The following is a 22218-nucleotide window of genomic DNA, read 5'->3' on the forward strand; positions in this document are numbered from 1 at the left end:
AACGTACCTTGCTGTCTGTTTTGTACTTTATTTAATCGGTGCACTATCCGTCGTCTGTATATTTTTGCCTCTAAATATTTCGGTTCTCGGTTTAATTATCCAGAAATATCGTCGGTTAGCCATCCAACTATCGGAATTCCGAAAAAACACAAAGATAAAGACAGAGACAGGCCACCGCGATAAAAAACTGCAGACGATGCTTCTCCTAAGCCAGTCGCCAGTACTCAGTGAGGCACTTTCGCAGCTCGATGCCCACTACTTCTCATTCGCAGGCCTTTACTGAGACCCATTCAGAGTCCGGTGTGCCGCGAGATGCTTCAACTATGGAACCCGCGGATGTCTCTACCTTGGATGGGTCCGGAGCCGCTGTGCAGGCACTGGCTTCTGAGGGTGTATTCAGGCCTATGGACTTGCATATTAAATCGATGCCTCCTTCATTACTTAGGCCTAAATCTTGATCCATGTCTAAAAAACCGATGCCCAGGCCATATGCTCAGGCCTCTATGCCTAAAAAACAAATGATAAGAATGGCTGAAGATCTAATAACTCTAATCAGGGGTAGCCACCGCTCCCCTGTAAGAGGCCTAGGACTGAGGTTGATTATGAATGTTCTGATCAGGATTCTATTTTTTCTGACTCTTCTGATGATCTGGATTTGCCCTTACCCACTTTGAGGATTCTGATGCAGAGGACTCTATTCCATCTGCTTCCCCTCCTGAGGATTTTTCTTTTGGGGAAACCTTACATACTGTAAGGGAGCATTTCCACTGAGAAAGCCAAGATTTTTCTGATTCAAAAAAGAGGCTTAGGGATTTCCTTCTCCTACCTCAGCATAGGCGTTTAGCTATTCCTCCTGTACTAGACATTGTCGTTGATGCTTTCTCGGAATCTAGTTTGGCCCCGGATTCCCTGCCTCCTGCTCCCAGAAAACCTGACAGATACTACAGGGTCCCTGAGTCCCACAAGTTTCTTTTCAAAAATCCTATTGCAGATCCAGAGACCATTTCACAGGGGCCCAAGGGCATTAAGACTTCTACTGCTAAAAATCCTACCCCTTCTGATAGAGACTCCAGGGCTCTGGATAGATGGAGTAAGAAGGTTTATACTTTTGCAACCTTGGCCATTAGGGCTTTAAACTGCCAGTTTCATATGTTAAAATATCAGCAACATGTTATTGGACTACTTAAACAGAAAATGATGTTGATTCCTGACTGTGTGGAAAATAAAGAATTACAGAATTTAATGCATTCTGCCGAACAAGTTGGAAAACATACTTTGCAATGTGGTTTTGATTCATTAGAGGCCTCTTGCAGGGCTGCTGTTACTGGGCCTGTGCTCATAAGGCATGCTTGGCTTAAGGAGCAATCTTTGCCTGATCCTGTTAAGGCTAAATTGTTGGATGCTCCTTTAAATCGGGACCACCTGTTTGGCAACAAGGCTGAGGAAGTTCTTAAAAAGATGGAAGATAAAGCTAATATATGCAAACTGTTAAAAGATTTTTTTACAAGTTCAGCCTCCTAGAATGTTAAGTTGTCAATCTCGCCTTCATTCTTGCTGGATGGGTTCGGAGCCGATCCTCGGCTCCGACTCGGCACTTGCTTAGCTTGAGAACTCCTTTTACCAGCTCGAGGCAACCCTATATCCCATGATGCAAGGCGACACTACCTCAGATCTCGTTTGCCGCTTTGCGAAGAGGTCTCTTTTTTGCCAGCTCAGGTAAGTTTGAATTTTGAAACAATTTAGTCAGGGTTTTACTCTTCCTTTCTTCTTAGGATTAGATAGTGTGTAATTTTTCTACAGCCCACCCTATTTCCCCTTTAATTAAACTTTCAAGTTGATTTTGTAAAGTTAATAATTTTTCAGTTAGGCCTAGGCCTCCCTTTCTTAATCCCTATCTGTGTGTGTTTTTGGGATTAATAGTGTGACTGTTCAGTGTGTGTGTGTGTGTGTTTTTTTGCTTAGACTATGTCTAGGGAAGGAAAGGTCTCAAGCTTCAAGAAGTGTGACTCGTGCTGTCAGAAGATGTCTCTGACAGACGGTCACACTTCTTGTGTTTACTGCCTGGGGCCTTTACACCTGCAGGACTCCTGTGCTATATGTCATTCTTTTAGCCAGAGAGTCCTGCAGGAGAGGAGGAACAAGTTAATCCTCCGTGGCTTATTAAAGCCAGAAGGTTCACCCACTAAGACTGGGTCGAGTAAACCTTCAAAGCCACCTAAGGTTCAGGCTACAGTAGTTAAGCCTTCCCCGGTGGCTCCGACTCCTTCGGAGTCGAGATCAGCTCCGGCTGGAGCCGAACTTTCTACCTCTGATGTGGTAGAGTCGGTTCCTACCGGCTCCGACACTCAGTCTACAGTTGCCTTGTCGGCTCCGGCTGGCGCCGACGTGGTATCCGGTATCGGAGCCGAAAAGTCTTCAGCTCCATCTGGAACCCAGAGGACGTTGGCTCCGATGGCTTCGTCCAAGAAGAGATCTCGGTCCCCTTCTTTGGAGTCAATCCACTCGGCTCCGAGGTCTCCTCTTTTGTCGGAACGGAGTCATCGGAGCTGATCTTCGAGATCTTCCAGGCTGTCTGACCACGATTTAGAGAGGGTGGTAAGCAGACTGTTGAAGTCACAGGCACTAGCCCAAATGCTCCATAGCCCATCTCAGCAGACTTCGGCTATTGCTCTTCCCCTTGAACTTCCTCCTCCGACTCTCCTCCAGAGTTCGGAGCCGGAGCTTCTCGGGACAGCGACCGTGTCGGCGCCGGAGCCGATACATCCTTCGGCTCCGCTGCCTTCGGCTCCGATCTCCTCCATGAGACCTTCCTTGGAGGGATCCGGTCGTCGAGTTTCCCTTGTCGGCTCCGAGGGGGCTAGTGGCATCGGACCCTTGTCCGACCCCGCTCTCCCTCTCGGGGCTTCGGCCTTGGTAAGCTCAGCACCGACATCGGCCTCGGAGCCTTCTCTCTCAGTGGAGCCGGGAATTCCTGTTTCTTCGGAATGGGAGTATTCCGGTCTCCCGGGGAGGGGAGCCTTTGAGGTGATGAGGAGTGTCCTGGCACCTGAGCCAGGTCAACGGTCCATCCCTTTAGCTCCTCCCTCTTCGGTGCCTGTTGATGTCTCTTGCCAGCCTCTTGCTCTCAGGCCCAGGGATCCATCGCCCCAGGTTTCCCCATTGGGAATAACTTCCTCTTCTGAGGTTTCTCCTGATCCCGCAGGGGAACCCCCGCGGAAGAGGACGTGTAAGAGGAAACACACAGACTCCCCTGAGTCTACAACATCTGATACCGACTTAGATGAGTCGGAGGGTTCCCCACGGTCCCCCTCTGAGGATGTCTCCTTTTCAGACATCCTTGAACTCCTCAAACAGAGGGGGAACTGGCCTTCCATTGACCCCTCCAAGGATGAGTCTGTATACCTGGAGGCTTTTGGATCCCGACCCTCCACCTCTTGGGTGTCTCCGCCTTTCGACCCACTAATGCAGGTAGTGGCTCGGAAGGCGTGGGCAGCCCCAGATTCTGTGGAACCTGTCCCCAGGAGGCCATCCAAATTTATTACGGCCCCTTCAGACAAGCAGTTTCTTTCTAAGGGCGTCTCTGTGGATGCTATGGTGGTGGCGGCGGCGGCCACCAAGAAGGAACTTGCGGATCCTTCCGTGCCTGTCCATCCTCCTAACAAAGATTCTAGGTCCATGGATAGGTATGGTAAGCGGATGTTTTCTTCAGCGACCTTTGCTATGCGTTCGCTAAACTACCTTTGTCATTTCACCAGACTTCAAAGAGATATTCTCAAGGAACTAGGTGAAGTGGTTCAGGATCCTTCAGCTGCTGGGGCTCATGACAAGATTGCCTCACAGCTAGCAATCCTAAATTCTTTAACCAACTCCTCCATGCGGCTCATATCCTATGCAGCCGATGGAGCGAGCAGAGCCGCAGGCACAGGAGTGGCTCTTAGACGTCAGGCCTGGATGTGGCTTTGTAATTTCGCGGACCCCTTTAAGGCGTCCTTCACCAATACCCCCTTTGACAGTTCGGCTTTGTTCGGACCTCAGGTGAAGGAAACCTTGACCAGGTGTGAGCAAGACGGCAAAACTCTTTCTGCCGTAGGAGTCCATTTTTCCACCCCTTCTAGACCCTATCCCAAGGGTCAGAAAGGAGGAAAGATGTGGTTCCGTAAAGCCCAAGGAGCAGCGCCGGACACACGTGGTCAGTTTACCCCCAGAGGCAGAGGGGGTAACAATAACAGACGCCGCCCTAGAGGCAGGGGGGGTCCCCAGAATCAGGGCAACAGGGAGCCTCTTCCTGATAAGCCTTTTCAGCATCCCTGAGGTGTTGCCCGACTGTCCACCCTTGGAGGCAGTCGGGGGAAGGATATCGCTGTACCCAGTAGCCTGGCGTTCCCTCTCACAAGACATGTGGGTACAGTCGATCATATCCGAGGGTTACAAAATCTCCTTCGAAGGTATCCGACCTCACCAATCCCTTCCAGACATCTCACCCGGTCAAAGGGATTTGGCAAAACAGGAGGTTTCAAAGCTCCTAGAAAAAGAGCCATCCAGACTGTTCCAGCAGACCAAGTAGGATCCGCGTCTACTGAGATTCTTTTGGTCCCCAAAAGGACGGGAGATTGAGACCTATTTTAGACCTGAGCAATCTAAACAGATTTGTCAAGAAGGCAAGATTCTGGATGGTCACGCTTCAGTCCATTCTGCCCTTTCTGGGCAAGGACAACTGGATGTGCTCGATAGACCTTCAGGACGCGTACTACCACATAAAGATACACAGACGCTCCAGGAGGTTTCTCCGCCGGCTAGGGACCAGTCATTATCAATTCAGAGCCCTGCCCTTTGGCCTCACTTCAGCCCCCAGAGTGTTTACCAAATGCATGGCAGTGGTCACAGCTCATCTGAGATGTCAAGGATTCCAGGTGTTTCCTTATTTAGACGACTGGCTCCTCTCCGCCACCACCAAGCATCAGCTTCTTCAGAGCAGAGACTACACTCTGCAGCTTTGCAAAACATTGGGAATATTGGTGAATTTCGAAAAATCTTCTCTGCTGCCTTGCCAATCTATCACCTTTATAGGCGCAGAATTAAACACCGTCAGTATGTTAGCCAGACTAACAGATCTGGACATCCAAAAATACGTTCGGATTTTATTGCAGAGCAGCAAAGTCAAAGCCAGATTGGTTCTGAAGGTTCTAGGTCTTATGGCTGCGGCCATTGTACTCCTACCATTAGCTCGCTTCCACATGCGTCTTCTGCAGTGGATGTTATTCACTCAGTGGTCGTTCCAGAACCTTCCCATGAGGCACGAAATCTTGGTTACACAATCGTGCAGGACTCATCTAACCTGGTGGATATCTTCCCCTCTACTTCATTAGGGCCGACCATTTGTTCCCCCTCCTCCGGTTGCCACAGTCACTACGGATGCCTCTCTGATCAGGTGGGGGGGGCATTATCAGGGCAGGATGGTCCACGGGACTTGGCAACCCATCGAATACCATCTGCACATAAATGTCCTGGAGATGAGAGTGGTGCTTTTAATGTTGCAAGCCCTCAACGACTTTCTTCCCACGGGGAATATTGCAGTTCAAACGGACAACATGTCTGTGGTCTGGTAGATCAACAAGCAGGGCGGGACCAGGTCCTATCCTTTGTGTCGAGAAGCTCTCAGACTTTGGCAATGGGCAATCTCCTCTCATCGGTTTCTGATAGCAACGCACATCCCCGGCAGGTCCAACCTCTTAGCGGACAGACTGAGCAGAGCCATTCTCATGCCTCACGAGTGGTCTCTCAATCAATCGGTAGTGGACGAGATATTTCTGAAGTGGGGCACCCCTTGTTGCGACCTTTTTGCTACACCCCAAAACAACAAATGCCCGGAATTCTTCACCCTCTTTCCCCTACCAGGCCAACCCCTGAGAGACTCTCTAACCCAGGATTGGCCCCGGGGACTTCTGTACGCTTTTCCTCCTTTCCCCTTAATTCCACAGGTCATTCAGAAAGCTACCGTTTTGAGAGCCAAGTTGATTCTCATTGCCCCTTACTGGCCTCGACAAATTTGGTTTCCGGCCCTACATCGTCACCTCCTGGTGTGGCCTTGGCATCTGGACCCAATTCCGGATCTTCTGATCCACCAATCGGGTCAACAGCACCGGGCCATTCATTCTCTCAACCTCACTGCTTGGTTGCTCCACTTCCTTCCCTAGCCAGGCTTCCTATGATCTCTGATCCTGTCAGAGATATCTTAATAGCTTCTTTGCAGTCGTCCACCAGAATGGTTTATGCTAGTAAGTGGCGGCATTTTTCCCTTTGGGCAAACTCCAGGCACATTGATCCCTTTACTGCACCTGTGCATTCTGTTTTAGATTTTCTGGCTGAAGTTTTTCAGTCAGGATCTCCTTCATCAACAGTCAGAAGTTCAACTGGCGGCTATTTCCAGATATCATGTTGGCTTGCAAGATCATAACATTATGTCACATAGACTATGCAAAGCTTTTCTGAGAGGAGTTTTTCTCCTAAAGCCTCCAATAAAACATCCTCCTCCACAATGGGATCTGAATTTGATGTTAGCATCCTTGATTCTACCCCCCTTCGAACCATCTGCTTCATGCTCCTTGAAGTTATTGACCTGGAAAACAATATTCTTACTGGCTGTCACTTCAGCAAGGAGGGTATCCGAGATTCAAGCTCTCTGCATCCGTTCCCCTTACTTGGTTTTTCACAAGGACAGGGTATCCTTGAGAACAAATCCATCCTTTCTACCCAAAGTTGTTTCTCAAACTAATATTAATCAGTCCATCGATCTACCAGTTTTTTTCCCAAATTATTCTGACAGAGCTGAACAAAAGCTGCATTTTTGGATGTCCATCGTCAGCTCAGATATTATTTGCATAGAACTAAACAATTCAGGAAATCAGATCAATTATTTGTCTCCTATGCAGAAAACAGGAAAGGTCTCCCAGTATCAAAAGTGACCTTGTCCAGATGGTTATCTTCCGCCATTTCTTATGTGTATTCGCTCAGAGGCAAGCAACTACCCTCAAAACCAAGGCACACTCAACCAGGAGCCTATCCACTTCTACAGCTTTTCAGGATAGGCTACCCATTGATACCATTTGTGCAGCAGCTACTTGGGCCACTCCTCATACCTTTGTCTCTCATTACAAATTAGATTTGGCCTCCAGGGACAGAGCCAGTTTTGGTTCCACAGTACTCAAGAGTCTGTTCCATTGAGCCACCCGGGATACAGGTGCTAGGACGGTCCCATCCAGCAAGAATGAAGGCGAGATTGACAACTTAACATTTAGAAGTTATGTACCTACCATAACGTTCCATGTTAGTTGTCTTCTCTCGCCTTCTTTCTTGCATCCCTCCCTCCTTCCCCCTGGCCTGGACAGATCTTGAAGAGTTTCTCTTTATCAGATTCACTCTCCTTAGTTCTTAGAGTCTCTATCTTAAGAACTTTTTGCCTAGTTCTTCTAGGCTAGTTTTGCTCTTCCTTTGGGATTAGTATTATTGGCAGGGTTATTTAGCTACCAAACGAGATCTGAGGTAGTCTCGCCTTGCATCATGGGATATAGGGTTGCCTCGAGCTGGTAAAAGGAGTTCTCAAGCTAAGCAAGTGCAGAGTCGGAGCCGAGGATCGGCTCCGAACCCATCCAGCAAGAAAGAAGGCGAGAGAAGACAACTAACATGGAATGTTATGGTAGGTACATAACTTCTAATTTAGTAGCACTGGCCCTCTAAGATTTGGTCCTTTCCAGCCCCTTCAAGGTCTTCTCAAGCCAAACCTAGACACAGCAAAAACCCCAGGTTTCAGTCCCATGGGACTTACAGAACTGAGCAGTGGGGTGGGGGGGTTTCCACTTCCAAGTCTGGGAATAATAAGACCCCCCCCCCATGGTAAACTGTCTCAATGACTTCCTTTTAAAATTTCCAAGCACCTATCAACTGACTGCCCCTTTGGGGGAGAAGATTGCTCTTCATACGAAGAATTGGGAACTCATTACCCAGGACAAATGGGTTGTAAATATAGTGTCCCAGGGATAATAACCACCATCCATTCAGGGTTAGGCTTTTCCTGGTTTTACAGCAGTTGTGAGAGTTACTATACAAAAAACTGCGGTGGTGGTGCTGTGGTAGTATTGTCACCTCATAGCAAGATGTTGTCCCGTTCGATTCTCAGCTAGAGCATCTTCTGTGTGGAGGCATACGTGAATGGGGCATGCCTTCGTTGAAGGTTGTCCGTCAAGGCTAGTAACCCGGTATGTAAAAATCCACTACCGATTATTAGTGGATCGGAGTTCCGCTGTGGCGACCCCTAACCGGGATAAGCCGAAAGATACAAACAAGTGAGAGTTACTATACTATGACCTTCGGACCCGCGGTAGTGGTGCTGCGGTAGCGTTGTCGCCTCACAGCAAGACGTTGTCCCGTTCGATTCTCAGAGCGTCTTCTGTGTGGAGGCACGCATGAATGGGCGTGCCTTCGTTGAAGGTTGTGCGTTAGGGCTGGTAACTCAGCACATAAAAATCCGCTACCAAACATTAGCGGACCAGAGTTCCGCTGTGGCGACACCTAACCGGGATAAGCCGAAAGACACAACAACTATACTATGACCTGCCTTACTCCTCTATCATGGTTCATTGGTTAGTCATTCACCAAGAATGTCCATGGATCCCCCTCTTTCAATGCATTCTCATGTGAAAATGTTTTTGAAAGGTGTGCTACATAAGAATCCTTCGAGAAAGCTGCTGGCCCCTTCTTATTTTTTTGTTGGAGAAGCTAATACTTGCTCTGTTTGAGCCAGGTCATCAGACTAACTTGAGGTTCTTAACATGGAGAACAGTTTTGCTGATTGCTGTCATATCTGCAAAAAAGAGTATCTGAGTTGCAAGTTCTTGTGGCGTGTCAACATGGTATAATTTTTTATGGAGACTGTTTCTTTGATCCCCAAAATGGTATCTGAGTTTACTTCAAGCCACACTGTTCAGCTCTGTGTTTTCTTTCCAGAACGTAAAATTGAGGGAAAAAACATATGTCATGTCTGGGATGTCCACAGACAACTCTTGTACTATCATAACGTAACAAAATCTTTCAGAAATTGCCATCACTTCATTTGTCATGAAGGTAAGAAGAAAATGGACAACCTGTATCAAAGCAGACTATTTTCCATATGGTTCTCCGGCTATTAACTTTTGTTATTCCCACCACAGCAAAACTACTCCTGGTAGGGTCAAGCTACACTTTACAAGAGCTTGGCCTTGATGGCTTTTTGGAAATGATTGAACTTGAAGTATTCTAGAAACAGCGTCTTGGTCCTCTGTGCATACATTTACAAAGCACTGTAAACTAGATTCGTTTTCCAGGTCTAGGATAGATTTTGCTATGACCATTCTCGAGGGGCTCCAGGACCCTTCCCTTTCCACCTCCCAGTTCTAAGCCATGGTAATCTACCCATATAGCTTAGACTACTGTAGCAGTGATCATTCAAACATCTACTGTTATGGTAAGTTTATTTGTGCAGTTGTACTTTCTGCATTTTAAATTATCAGCAAGTAAAGAGTAATAAACTCTTATCATTGTGCATGTTTTCCACTTTACAGTACGATTTGTTTTTCAAGGGGTCTGTAGTTAAGGAACCTAGAGGATGGCATGTGACCACCCAAACTTACAGAGCTGGAGTGATGGCACAGTGCCATCATGAAGTCCTTGAAACACAGCTAATAGAAATGTGTTAATTGCTGCCTTAGTGCTTCCCTTTCTTATTTCATACATGTGATGCGAGTCTGTGTTAGTTTTCTAGAGCCAAGTGATTTAATCAGAGTGAAGCACTTAAAAGCAGCGCTACAAAGATGGTTTTGTGATGACATATTAGGCTTTAGAAAGGTATTTTATGTTTGCAGTGTAGGCATGTTTACTTAAACAATTGAGTACAGTTGTCAAAAGGATCTGTTTTAGTCCTGACAAGATTGAATTTACTTGTAGTTGTGCCTGTATAGTAGTTGTCTTTTCCTTCTAGAACAACTGTGTTTATATTTGATATGTTTCTGTCCCAACAGAGAATGGAGTCTCCTCCGCAAACACCACTGGAGGTAATTTTGCTTTCAGACTGCTGTGTTTTACCTGCTTTTTTATTGTGAATGCATTGTTGAATAACTTGGATGGTTTAAATTAGTTACTGTCATAGAAATTATGTTTTTTAAGTGTCATTGGTAATAAGTGCAGACTTCCTTGCGTGTGTAAAATTCAAATTTGTTCGTGATTATTCCTGATAAGCATACTGTTTGTATGTTTCCCATGTTAACACTCCCGTAAAGTTCACTTTACTACTATCATGGAGTTTGCTTTATACTGGACTCTTCCTCTCTTTGGCTTTCTATTTTGTCCTTTCCTTTTGCACATAGCAGAAACTTAGTGAATTTTGCTATTCATTGCATGTCTGGAGGTTGCTGCCTCCACACTTTGTTTAAAGTAGTGCATTCACCTTTTGTCTCTTTGCAGTCATAAATCGCTCTGGAATTTCTTGATTCTGAATGTTACTGCTGTAATGTACCATCAAACGTGTCCAATTGTGCCGAGTACACAAATATTTCTTACACATTTCCCTTCCTTTTCCTTTCTCTGGTGTATGCATTGTTCCACTCCCCTGTTTTTCCTTCCATGACTTGGTGTAGGTTCTTCTTCATTTGAGTCCCTTGCTAAAGTTTCTTAGCGGTTTCTCAAACTTCATTTGGTGGTAGACTGTGTCCCAGATGAAGTTGTCGATCGGTTGCTGTTAGTACACTGTGTCCCAAATCCAGTTGTCTCATTGATTGTTTTTTTTAACATCATTAAGTAACAGTTGCAACATTAACACAGGTACACATACATTAATGGAAAAGAAAACAAACCACGGTGGTTTCTTCTTTATTTTTATACATTATGCTTATACGTTTTATTTTTAATATTTGTCATTCACTCCAAAATTACATAAATTGCTCAGTTCCTGCCATCTCATAAAAAGTCACTCCCCCTTCTGAACATTATCCCGCATGTATTTTTCCCACAAAAATCTATTTTTATGTTCTTTGCTCTTTCCCTTTTCTAGTTCTTTATCTCCTTTATGATATTTCATATGTCCGTTAAAGTTATCTTGGATTTTGATTTCCATTTTCAAATAATTGCTTTTTTGATAGCCAGTAGCTTTAAACTTAGTAATAATTTACTTATGTATAGGCATTTCTGATTCTGTGTCCCAGCTTAAAAGAATAATTTCTTTAGTTACACAGCCTTTTACTTTTCCTAGTATTTCTGGCAAAGTACTATGTAGTGAGTTTCTAAAGTCTACCCAGTTGTTAAACTCCCACAAATACATTCAAAATTACCTCTGTTTCCCATTACACCTCTGCCATTTGCTATCTACCTGAAGAAAAATTCACCGAAGTTTGCATGGGATATAAAAATACATATGCAAACATTTCCAAGTAAAAATCTTTAACCTTCTGGACTACTTGGAGCCTTGTTTCATTAGTGGTGGTTAGTAGTAGTATATGTTTTGTGAAATCGCCTGTAACATTGTAGTGCCTTTTTCTGTCCAGAACAGATTTTTTATTAGTGTATCACACTGTAAAAATTTTAGATTGCTGTATTTCATAACCCCCTGAGTTTTTTCTTCAAATTAGAAAGTTATCCTATGCCATGAAGTTCTTAATTATGGCCTTTTAATTGTATTTCTACAACTATATTTTGATATTATAAAATCATGCTAATCAGTTCTTTCCAACCATTCTCCTTCCCAGAGTTTTCTGCCTTATTGCCATTTTTAGTGAAATGTACATAAGAGCAGTCTTGTAACAGTGAAACTTGACGTTGCTTGTTGGACTGCTTAAACTGATTTTGTTTTGCTGTTTGCCGGACTGCTTATTTGCTGACTTGCATTAGTTCGCATTTTCCATTTCTAAGTTTGTTGAGTAAAAAGCAACACCCCTCTTAAAGCGTAGTGAAAGTTGTTTTTCTGTTATTCTTTATTATCAAATACCATTTGATTTATGTAACTTGAGTAATTGGCAAACACTGACCTTTAGAGAAGAACAGTGACTGCAAAATATGTAATGTGTGCCATTAAAAGAGCTTGCATTCAGCGAATAAGTCAGTTTAAAATTAAATGTTCCTTGTCTACGTGTGTGGAAATTCTGTAAGTAGGTGTTCTGTGGTTGCACTGCCTCCCCTTCTGTATTAACACTATGTAATGCATATGTTTCCGTTGCATTGCTGTGCCCTGTAGTAGTTTAAAATTTTGCTCTTGCTTGTTCAGAAGCAGACTAAAGGATTTTGCAAGGTACTTTTAAAAGTATATTAAGTTCTCAAAAACAGCTGTTGCATGTACAGCTCATTTTGTTATAATATCTCTTAGTAATGCCACTTGCATGTACTGTGTTGATTTAGACTTTGAAAATGTAGTAGGATATACCAGTGAGATGAGTTTGTTAAAGTGTAGGGGCAGTTTTGCTTCCTGTCATCATATTATTGCTTGCTAGATGTTTGCAGGCATTCTTATTTCTGTCAGTTGTTAACCATTGCATGATTAATCACAGTATTATGTTGTGTATTTAAGATGGTGTTTGTAGAGGGGACTAAAAAAGCAAGAAGATCTTAATTTGCTATTAATCTGTATTTCCTATATGCATTTGTATTTTATCTTAGTAGTAAAAAAAAGGTGCAGAATCAGTATTTTTAACTCAGAGATGACCCAATTTAATGTTCATTTAGTTAGATTAATTCTTTCTACCATTCAAGCCACGGTGGAGCAGCAGTAGCAATGTCGCCTCACAGCAAGAGGTTCTCCCGTTCGATTCTCGGCTGGAGCGCCTTCTGTGTGGAGTCTGCATGTCTTCCCTGCGGTCGAGTGGCTTTCGAAAAACATGCGTGAATAGGCATGCCTAAAGTTGGGCATTGGGCTGGCACCTCTACACCATAAAAGAAAAAAATCTACTGCCAATCATTAGCGGACCGGAGTTCCGCTGTGGCGACCCCTAACCGGGAAAAACCAAAAGAAGAACAATTCTTTCTACCATTCAGAATTTAGAAAATTTCCAGGAGAGCCTGTGTTTATGATGCATGTACATCATACCTCTCAACCTGTTAGAGTAAGAAATATGGACAAAGCCTAAAATAATGGGAGGGAAGAATAGCACAAAAATGGGGACAGATTTTAAATATTGCTCTTGTAAACTTAGAAAATTGCTAGAGTAACAGGATTTTTGTTAGCGTGCATTTTCCTTAAGATATGAAGTCTGAAATTCAAATATATGTCATTTAGTGACTTCAGTCCTCTGTGATTGGCCAGAAAATCAAATTTTATGAAGAAACTACTAAAAAATGTTAAACAAAAATATGGACATTCTGGGAAAGTCTGGACAGTTGAGAGAGGTGTGATGCATACCCATTCCATTTCATACTAGGATGCTACTTATAAATAAGCATTCCTGTCCCTCAGAAACTCCAGTTCTTTTCTTCTTTTGACACATTTAATATAAGCTGCAATACCCTGGAGGAATATGGTCTGACCAACAGCATCTTCCTCTGAACAGACCCCTGGCCACTGAGCATCATCTTTGTAGGAGCATGCTGATGTGCTGGATCTGTATCACCTGACACAGATCTGTTACATGCTTAGTCTCAGTCAAGTCCAAGTCCAGAGATGAGATGGGGTACAAGTCCCACTCTCTTGTATAAGGAGTCTGTCAGTCAGGAGACCATTGTCTCCTCTTGGAAAAAAACAGTTTTCCTCCCATCTTAAGCTTTCAACTCTGTAATACCCTTTTGGAGAATTTTAAGGGTTGAGGTCCAGCATGGATTGTGTTCGCACCCTTATCCCATCAACCCTGAAGAACCTGCCATGTGGCTACAGGAGAAGCCTGAAGAGTCCTGATTTTCTATCCACGTTGCCAATCAGATGGTTCTTTTTAGAAAGCTTGGATGCATCCACCTTCTGCACTGTCACATAAGCCCCATGGGTTAGTGGGTAGAATTTTTAACTAAACAGCCTCAGTCTGACTTCTATGTGGTCTCATCAGCTCAGTGTAGGTTCTAGAGACCACAGCACTTTATAAGACTGCCACTTGACAAGAAGTTAAAAGCTTTGCAGAGAGATATTAACAGTGTACTGCACCATCTTAATGGTTAAGACCTTCAGCGTTTTCTTACCTGCTTATGTTCCAGTCCATCTTTGCAGCTGACGTACTGAAAATGCTTTAAAATCTTCTTAATTCTTGGCTCAGAGAAGATTATGTTGGATTTCTGACATTTGTCTCTAAGGTGGACTTCTTGCTGTGGCTAAGGCCCAAAGATTTGGTATTTCTGTATGCAGAATGCTGTAATTGAGAATGCCCATACTTGAAGTGGAGGAGTGCAGAAGTAATCTGGATGCCCAGTTTAAGGGAAATACCCTTTATCCAAGCCTTTCAGGAATGGAACAGTGTTGCTCCTTGGGAATAAGTGGACTGTCACCATTACAGAAGAACTATGATATCTCCTTTTGTCGTCTTCTGTTTTTATTTTCTCTTTAGTGCCTTGCCAACCCCAAAAGACTTGCTCACCTCTAATAAAGTTGTTAAAACTTCATGGTTTTCCTTTCTGCTGTGCTGGTTAAGTCACCCAGGAGGATAACTTGATAGGTTATGCCACAGAAGTCTTGACTTAAGTCTAGCACTTCATTTTTAGGAGTTGATTTTGTATTAGTTTATCTCATCTTGCAAAACCATCGGAAAAAACGGTGGAGTGTATACGTGAAGGTACTCAACCATGTCATGGAGCTCACAGGTTCACCCCCCCAGAATGAGCTCTTCTGGCAGACCAGTCCATCGTGGCTGGAGCACTTGGGACAGGTTCAGACACTACTGTTAAAAGAAGGTATGGAGGAGATCTTTGTAACAGGGGGTTGGAGTTCACTATTGCCCCATAATGCTCATGAGAGTGAGAGAGAGATGGTGAAGCCGCTCTGGTGGAGTAGAGAGAGATGAAGCCCTGATTACTGCCCAGCCAACCCGAGTTTGATTAGTGGCTCAGGCAGCTGATGGACCATCAGGGAAAGGATGAGCATGCCCGTCTCAGGTGGAAAGACACTCATTAGTATGCTCCCTAAGGGGGACATGGCCCAAAGAGGGGAGTTGCCCTCTGATGTAAAGAACAAGCAGGGTGGGTGTTGAAAGGGAGGTGGGTAGGTCATTAAAACAAAAAAAAATACGGAAGCAGATAAGTCCCCAGGACACCGTTCAGGGTCCATGACTGGCCCCAGCCAAAAATGGAGTTAGTTGGGGGGAGGGGGTTAGAGAATAACCTAGTGTAGATGTTTGGTACTCTGGGTCAGGCAGGTAACAATGAGGTTTGAGGGGACAAAGAGAGAAATTAAAAGTGTTAGTATAATACAAACAGAAATTGCAATATTAGAAATTGCAATATTAAGGGAGGGAAAAACAGGCTTATGGTATATTATTTACATTTAGGGATATAATTTATCCTGGTGTTGAGCAAGCTATGTTCTTTATATATATATATCTATATACATCTGTGTGTGGACACATACATCTATAGTTTCTTGTTCCTTAGTGTAAATATTGAAAGAGCACTTAAAATACTGGGCATTTGGATTAACCTCCATAACCAGGCAGAAAGTTCTAAAGACAATGCCCCTTTTGTGCAAAAGAATTCTATTCCCTTGAAGAATCAAGATGAAGCTTCACAGCCTTGAGCAGCCCAGTGGTAGAAGAGCACAGACTTTTGGGTAGTCCAGAACCATTTGAGAATTTTTCTAAGATAAGAGGGGACCCATTAATGAAGGAGCACCTTTGTGAGCAGTATGTGACTGAGTCAACCACAGCATGCTCCTCAGCACTGTCAGGCTTCAGAATTCTACATCATTTATAATTGATCTAGCTCAATGTCCAGCAGCCCCAGGAAGTGGACATTTCACAGTAGTTCATCTACAAAGAGACTAAAGCTTGCACAAAAGTAGATAAATTATCTGATGGGGTAAGATGCTTAATTAGGGAGATATTCTTGAGATAATAAAATGAGGATTTGGGAATGGCAGCCCCCCCTGTTTTTGAAGGGTGAGACAGTCAAGTATCATGGCTTAATTATACATTGACACATTCCAGTATGTTACAGATGTAGCTGCCATCAGATGACAAATCTAGAACAGACATATTATGAGTGGCCGTAGCAACCACCTTATTGGTGTGGAGTTTCAGCTTTATAGTGATCATTCTGTTGTGGATGTATCCGAAACCCAAAGAATGTTTTTAAGGTCGGCATAGAATCTTGAGGGAAGCAGAGGTAAATCAGCATCTTGTGAGCATAGTAATGCCATTTTAAACCTCTGGTATGAATATGTCCTAGTGGCTGCATATATACAGTTAACACCAGCAAACCTAGAATAGAATTAGGAAAAAGAGAGAGGAGTTGACTCCAGACTAAATCACCTGAGTAGAGCTAGTAATTTGAGACAAGTTGCTGTCATAAAACACCCAAGACATTAGAGTAGTGGCTCTAATGTTCAAGAAAGATGTCCTGTCGTCCCCCCCCCCCCCATGGTAAGTGCTTGAGAGAGGCTTAAAGCTCTAATGGTGCAACACCTTTGATCTGTAGCTGTTAGGCAATGATTTTAAGCATTGTGATTTAAGATGCCCTTCTCTTCATATGCTGCTGTATCCATTACGAGGGAGTATTCCTCTGGATGACTCGTACGTCCAGCTGTTTTACCAAAGATAAATTGCTACTGCAAAGGTACGCGCGATGGCACGCCACGCCACGCCACATCACATCACCCAGTGTATGTCAGCCATAAACAGACTGGTGTAAAGCAGATGTCAGCACGCACCTACCTCAGAAATTTTCTGTCACCTGTTTGATTGCAGCTCTGGTCATTGCTCACTTTGGAAAGTGACCTCATGCTTTGTCCATTCTCAGATAGTACCCCATAGGGTTTTTTTTAATTTCTTGCTACTGTGTTGTTGTGGGTTAATGTCAGGTAGAAAGGGCAAGTGTCTGTGTGGAAGGCAGATTCCACATAAAGACTCACACAAGCTCTGTTTATTCTGTCTACGCCCAGACCACACATCCTGCGACATCTGTAAGATCTTTGGTGCAGATGAAACGTCAAAGCTACTCCCCTCTACTTGTACCAAAGACCCATAGGAACTGTCTTACTGCTCTTAAATTATATTAAGAGAATGAGTGTTTAAAATGCCTGGCTAGAGACATGAATCCGATGTTGGGACCTTCAGAGGAGCCTCTGACCAAAAAGGCCAAGAAACCTCACCATGAACTTAAAACTGCGTCCTCTGCCTCTGTTCCCATCGTCCCTCTCGAGGCTAATGAAGGCCTGGTGGCAGAGTTGGAACCAGCAAAAACCCTCTGCTGACATGTACCCAGGGTGAAGCCATTAAGGACACTGCTGGCACATCCCAGAGGGAGATGCAGGCGTCTGACCGGGGAGCAAGGGGGACCACGGCTTGTCTCCGAAGGCCTGAGTGGATTATCCCAAATTGTAGTCTGAGAAAAGTCCTGTTGGATGTCGTGGAAAGTAGCCCGGCATCTGGTCCTCCTGACTGCCCACCGTATCTTTGATAACCCCTATGTTAGAGGCCCCTAAAAATAAAAAATAAAATAAAAGACCAACCATATTGTGCATAGTCAGCATACTATGCCATCTGATCAAGTCCCTGACTGGCGGGCCTTTACCCAGTGCATCTTTAATGTTTTAATGGCCTTACGTCAGACATCTGCTCTTGCCCAGACCCCCTCCCTCCACTCCTAGGAGTAGGCATTTGGCAGATATTTCTTCTGAGGATGAAGAATTTTTAGGGGATGAGCCCCTTGTGTGCACCTCCCAGCTTGTTTCTCACTGGGGTATACTTCCCCAGAGGAGGAGTTCAATGGAGCTGATTCCCCGGGCGGGGAGGTATCACCTTTGGGGAGACCATTGTTCAAATGAAGGACTTTTTTAAATGGGACTGCAGTCAGGTTTCTGAGACTCAAAAGAGGTACTGTGACCTCGTACAAATGAAGTCCCCTAATCCATCTGCAGTTCTCACTGTCCTTCCAGCCATTTTGGATGCCTTTCTGGCTGCATCTAATTAACCAGACTCTCAACCCCCCCCAGCCCCTAAATGCCCTGACAGATTCTACAAAGTACCTGATGATGCAAAATTCCTTTACAAGGCTCCTTCTGCTATATCTGTTGGTGCAGATGAAACGTCAAAGCTACTCCCCTCTACTTCCAGGCTTCCTTCAGATAAGGAAAGCAGGATTATGGAGAGGTTGGGTAAAAATGTTTGTACCTCTGCCACCTTAGCTGTGAGAGCCATAAACTATCAGACTCATATGGCTGATGCCTTTAAACAATTTGGTGAATTACCTGATTCCCCCAATAAGGCCAAAATTGCTAGCCTTTTGAATTCCTGCAGTCAAGTTACCAGACACTATATAAAGTGTACTTATGACACGGTGGAGGCCTCAGCAAGAGCAGCTGCCTCAGTGTCAGTACTTAGGAGATATTCCTGGCTCCGGCTGCAGCCTTTGCCAGATGATAGCAAAGCAAAATGTATGGACGCACCCCTATATAACAGGCCTTTTTTTGGCTCTGCAGTTGCAGTGCTTTTTAAGGCCCTTCAGGAGACTGGCAAAGAGCTTCAGGACCTCAGACACCTATTTGTGTCCCCTGTTCCTCACTTCCAGAGGAACTACCCTGCCAAGACTACCTTTATGAAAAGGCCTTCAAACACCTGTCTTCCAAAGGAGAAAAAGACTCCAGAAAGAAGACCCATTCCAGATCCTCTACCTCCACACCAACCCAAAAGCAGCCCTTTCAGGCCAAACCTGGTAGTCTGTGACAACCAGACCCTGAGCCTAGCTACCCCCTTCTCTCTGTCTCTCTCTCTGTCTCTCTCTGTCCCTGCCTGCTTGGAAACAGATTTCCCAAGACTCTTGTGTCCTCTCCATCATAAAAGAAGGTTATTTCATGGGACTTCCTCATCCCCCTCGAGATCATATGGCTTCCTTTTCCCAAGTTCTGCACTCCCTTCTTTCTCAAGGTGCTATCCAGGAGGTACCTCTAGATCTGAGAGGGGAATGGATTTTATTCCAGAATGTTCCTGGTCCCCAGGAAGGAAGGTCCATGGAGACCTACTTTGGATCTATCCTATTTCAACACCTTTCTCAAGGTTTCCACCTTTCATATGCTGACTCTTCCTACTCTACCCCCCTGATCCTCCCTCAAGGCTACATGGTGTCCTTAGACATAAAGGATCCCTACCTGCACATCCACCCACTTTTCGGGAAATTCCTTCATTTTTCAGTGGGTTCTTTGCATTTTTGGTTCCGTGCTTTGCCATTTGGTCTCTCCACAGCCCCAAGAGTGTTCACAGAGTGTCTAGCCCTAGTTATTGCGTTCGCCAGAATGCAGGGGTTCCAACTCTTCCCTTACCTGGACAATATCCTTATCCAGGCATAGTCCCAACAGTTGGCACAAGACCACCTGGATTATGCCATGTCCCTGTTGAAAAGGCTAGGGTTCACCATAGATCTTCAAAAATCCTCTCAACCCCCTTCCAGGACCATGTATTTGTAGACTGCAGGATTCACTCAGTGCAAATGATGACCTGCATACCTCCAGACAAAATTCTGAACCTCACTTCATATTTCCAGGAACTACTTCCTCTCCAAGCTCTGTGTGCCAGGGAAGTTCCTAAGACTTTTGGCTTTTGGGGTTCATGGCTTCCACCATTCCCATGGTACCCCTTGGCAAGACTACACATTCAGTGGTACCTAAGGACTGTCTGGAAACAACACCTACACCCTACCCTCTGGAGTTTATGACCCCGTTCTTAACTTTCCTATCCAAGGCGATAAGAGTGGTGGATTGCTCAGATTTAAAAAAAATCCAGGCCTTGCTTTGTAGCCTCCATTCGCCCAACAAGGGTCTGTACATGGATGCATCAGACTTGGGTTGAGGGGCAACCCTTGAAGACTGGAGAGTGAGAGATGTATGGGCCCCCTACCAGCAGAGAGAACATATCAACATCAAGGAAATGAGAGCTTTAATTTTTGCCCTACAAATCTTCAAGGCTCACCTCCTTCCAGGAGTGCTGAGATGGTACACGAAACACCACGATGATGTGGTATATCAACAGGAAAGGGGGGACAAAGTCCTACATCCTATGCAGCCTGGCTTTGTATGTGTGGGAGATTGCTCAACAGAATCAGGTGTCTCTCCTAGCCATCTACATCCCTTCACCCAAGAATCTGATGACAGATTCTCTAAGTAAGTCCATGACTTAGTCTCACGAATGGATGTTAAATACGGATGTGTTCCTGAACCTGGTCCATCGATGGGGTGTACACCTCAGGTAGACTTGTTTGCCTCCCCCATGAACAAGCAACTCCCAACTTACTGCACCAAGATATACATTCCTGAGGTGGAGAAGGTGGATGCTCTTTCCTTTCCATGGAACCGGATGTTCACATATGCATACCCCCCCCCCTTTTCCTACAGAAAGATCTACTGAAAATTTAGGGAGAAAAAACGAATATCTTGTTGGTGACTCCCTTTTGGCCAAGACAGCACGGGTTCCTCCTCCTGCATCATCTAGCCAAGGGCAGTCACCACAAGTTACCCCCTCAGGATAGACCTCCTCACAGAGGAAAAGGGAACTGTGATATACCCTCAAATAAACACCCTGAACTTAACACTCTGGGTGATAGTATAAAAGTGTCTAAAGGGAATTAATGCCCTGAGGACGTGCTTCAGGTTCTGCAGAAGGACAGAAAATCCTACCTATCCAAATGGAAAAGATTTTCAACTTGGTGTCTCAAACATGGCTTAACAACCACTGTCTGTAGAACCTCCAGTGGTTCTGTTTTACCCGTGTGATTTGATGAACATTGGCTTGTCATAGTCTTCCATCAAGGCACATCTTTCTGCCATCTCAGTATGTTTACCTTTGACTCCTCCCTTGGCTTCCATGTTGGAAGTCAAGCTTTTTCTAAAAAGAGTCCTACACATTAGACTCCCAAGGAAACCTATCCCTCCTCTTTGGGACCTTAACTTTGTGTTGGAAAAACCTACCTTACCTCCCTTCGAACCAGCTTAAGGACTGCACTCTACAACACACTGTGCATGGAAAACTGTTCCTTTGGTAACTATTACTTCAGCTAGAAGGATCTCTGAACTGCAAGCCCTCATTGCTTCACCCCCTTCCACCATTTTCCATAGGGACAGGGTTTGCCTGTGTACCAAACCCATTCTTCATGCCCAAGGTAGTTAATAAACTCTCCTCAGCCAGGCCTTCAATCTGCCTACTTTCTTCCCTTCACCACAATCCTGTAGCAAAGGGATCCTCCACTCCTTGGATGTGCATAGACAACTCAGATTCTACTTGGCTAAGACCAAATCCATTTGAAAATCAGATAGGCTTTTTATCTTCTCTCACCGAAGAGCCTTGGGACACCCTGATGTTCTTCGTGTTTCACTGTTGAAGTCATCACACTTGGAAGTAAATGCACACACAGCCAAAAGATGGAACAGTCCATTGTAAGTTCACCAAAGCAGATTCAATAAATCCAGGTAGGCACCAAACGAATTCAAATAATTCCTTTATTCAGAACCACAGAATGATAACACAAGTTCCAGTACCATAAATCTCAGTTTGGCCTGTACTATTGGCCTGTACTCGCCCTCTTTGAAGAGTTTAGGGGGCTATTGCCCGACCAACCTTCATTTGTAAGGAGAAGGGGTACCAATCTTAAGGAAATGTTTGAAAAAAAGCAGAACATTAAAAGGAAAATCAACCCAGCAAGAAAGGGTACGTTCAAATGCGGGGTATGTAGCCAATGCCATGCCATCTTGGAAGAAAAAAGCATCACCATTCCATCCAGAAGGTTTAAAATCTACCCAGCAGGCCATTTTACATGTGGTAACAAGGGAGTGGTCTATTTAGGCTTCTGCACCACATGTAACAGTTTTTATGTAGGAAAAACGGAAAGGGAATTCCGTAAGCGGATATACGAACATTTTTACGATATAAACAAAAAGAAGGAAACCAACGCTTTTTACAAGCACTCCCTGACCTGTCCAAACATAAAACTGAGATTTATGGTACTGGAACGTGTGTTATCATTCTGTGGTTCTAAATAAAGGAATTATTTGAATTCATTTGGTGCCTACCTGGATTTATTGAATCTGCTTTG

General features: G+C 44.5%; 1 protein-coding gene across 1 annotated transcript in view; it reads left to right on the plus strand.

Annotated features, from left to right (window-relative positions):
• PPFIBP1 (PPFIA binding protein 1) overlaps positions 1-22218 on the plus strand; it is a 2404664-nt gene that overhangs the window by 1292662 nt on the left and 1089784 nt on the right. The window contains exon 15 of the mRNA XM_044082713.1: positions 10050-10082. Within this exon, the coding sequence (XP_043938648.1) occupies positions 10050-10082 (33 nt within the window). The remainder of the gene's footprint in view (positions 1-10049; positions 10083-22218) is intronic.

This window comes from Protopterus annectens, chromosome 9.part0 (genome assembly GCF_019279795.1).
Source record: "Protopterus annectens isolate FY-2018-M chromosome 9.part0, PAN1.0, whole genome shotgun sequence".
NCBI classification, from domain to species: domain Eukaryota; kingdom Metazoa; phylum Chordata; order Ceratodontiformes; family Protopteridae; genus Protopterus; species Protopterus annectens.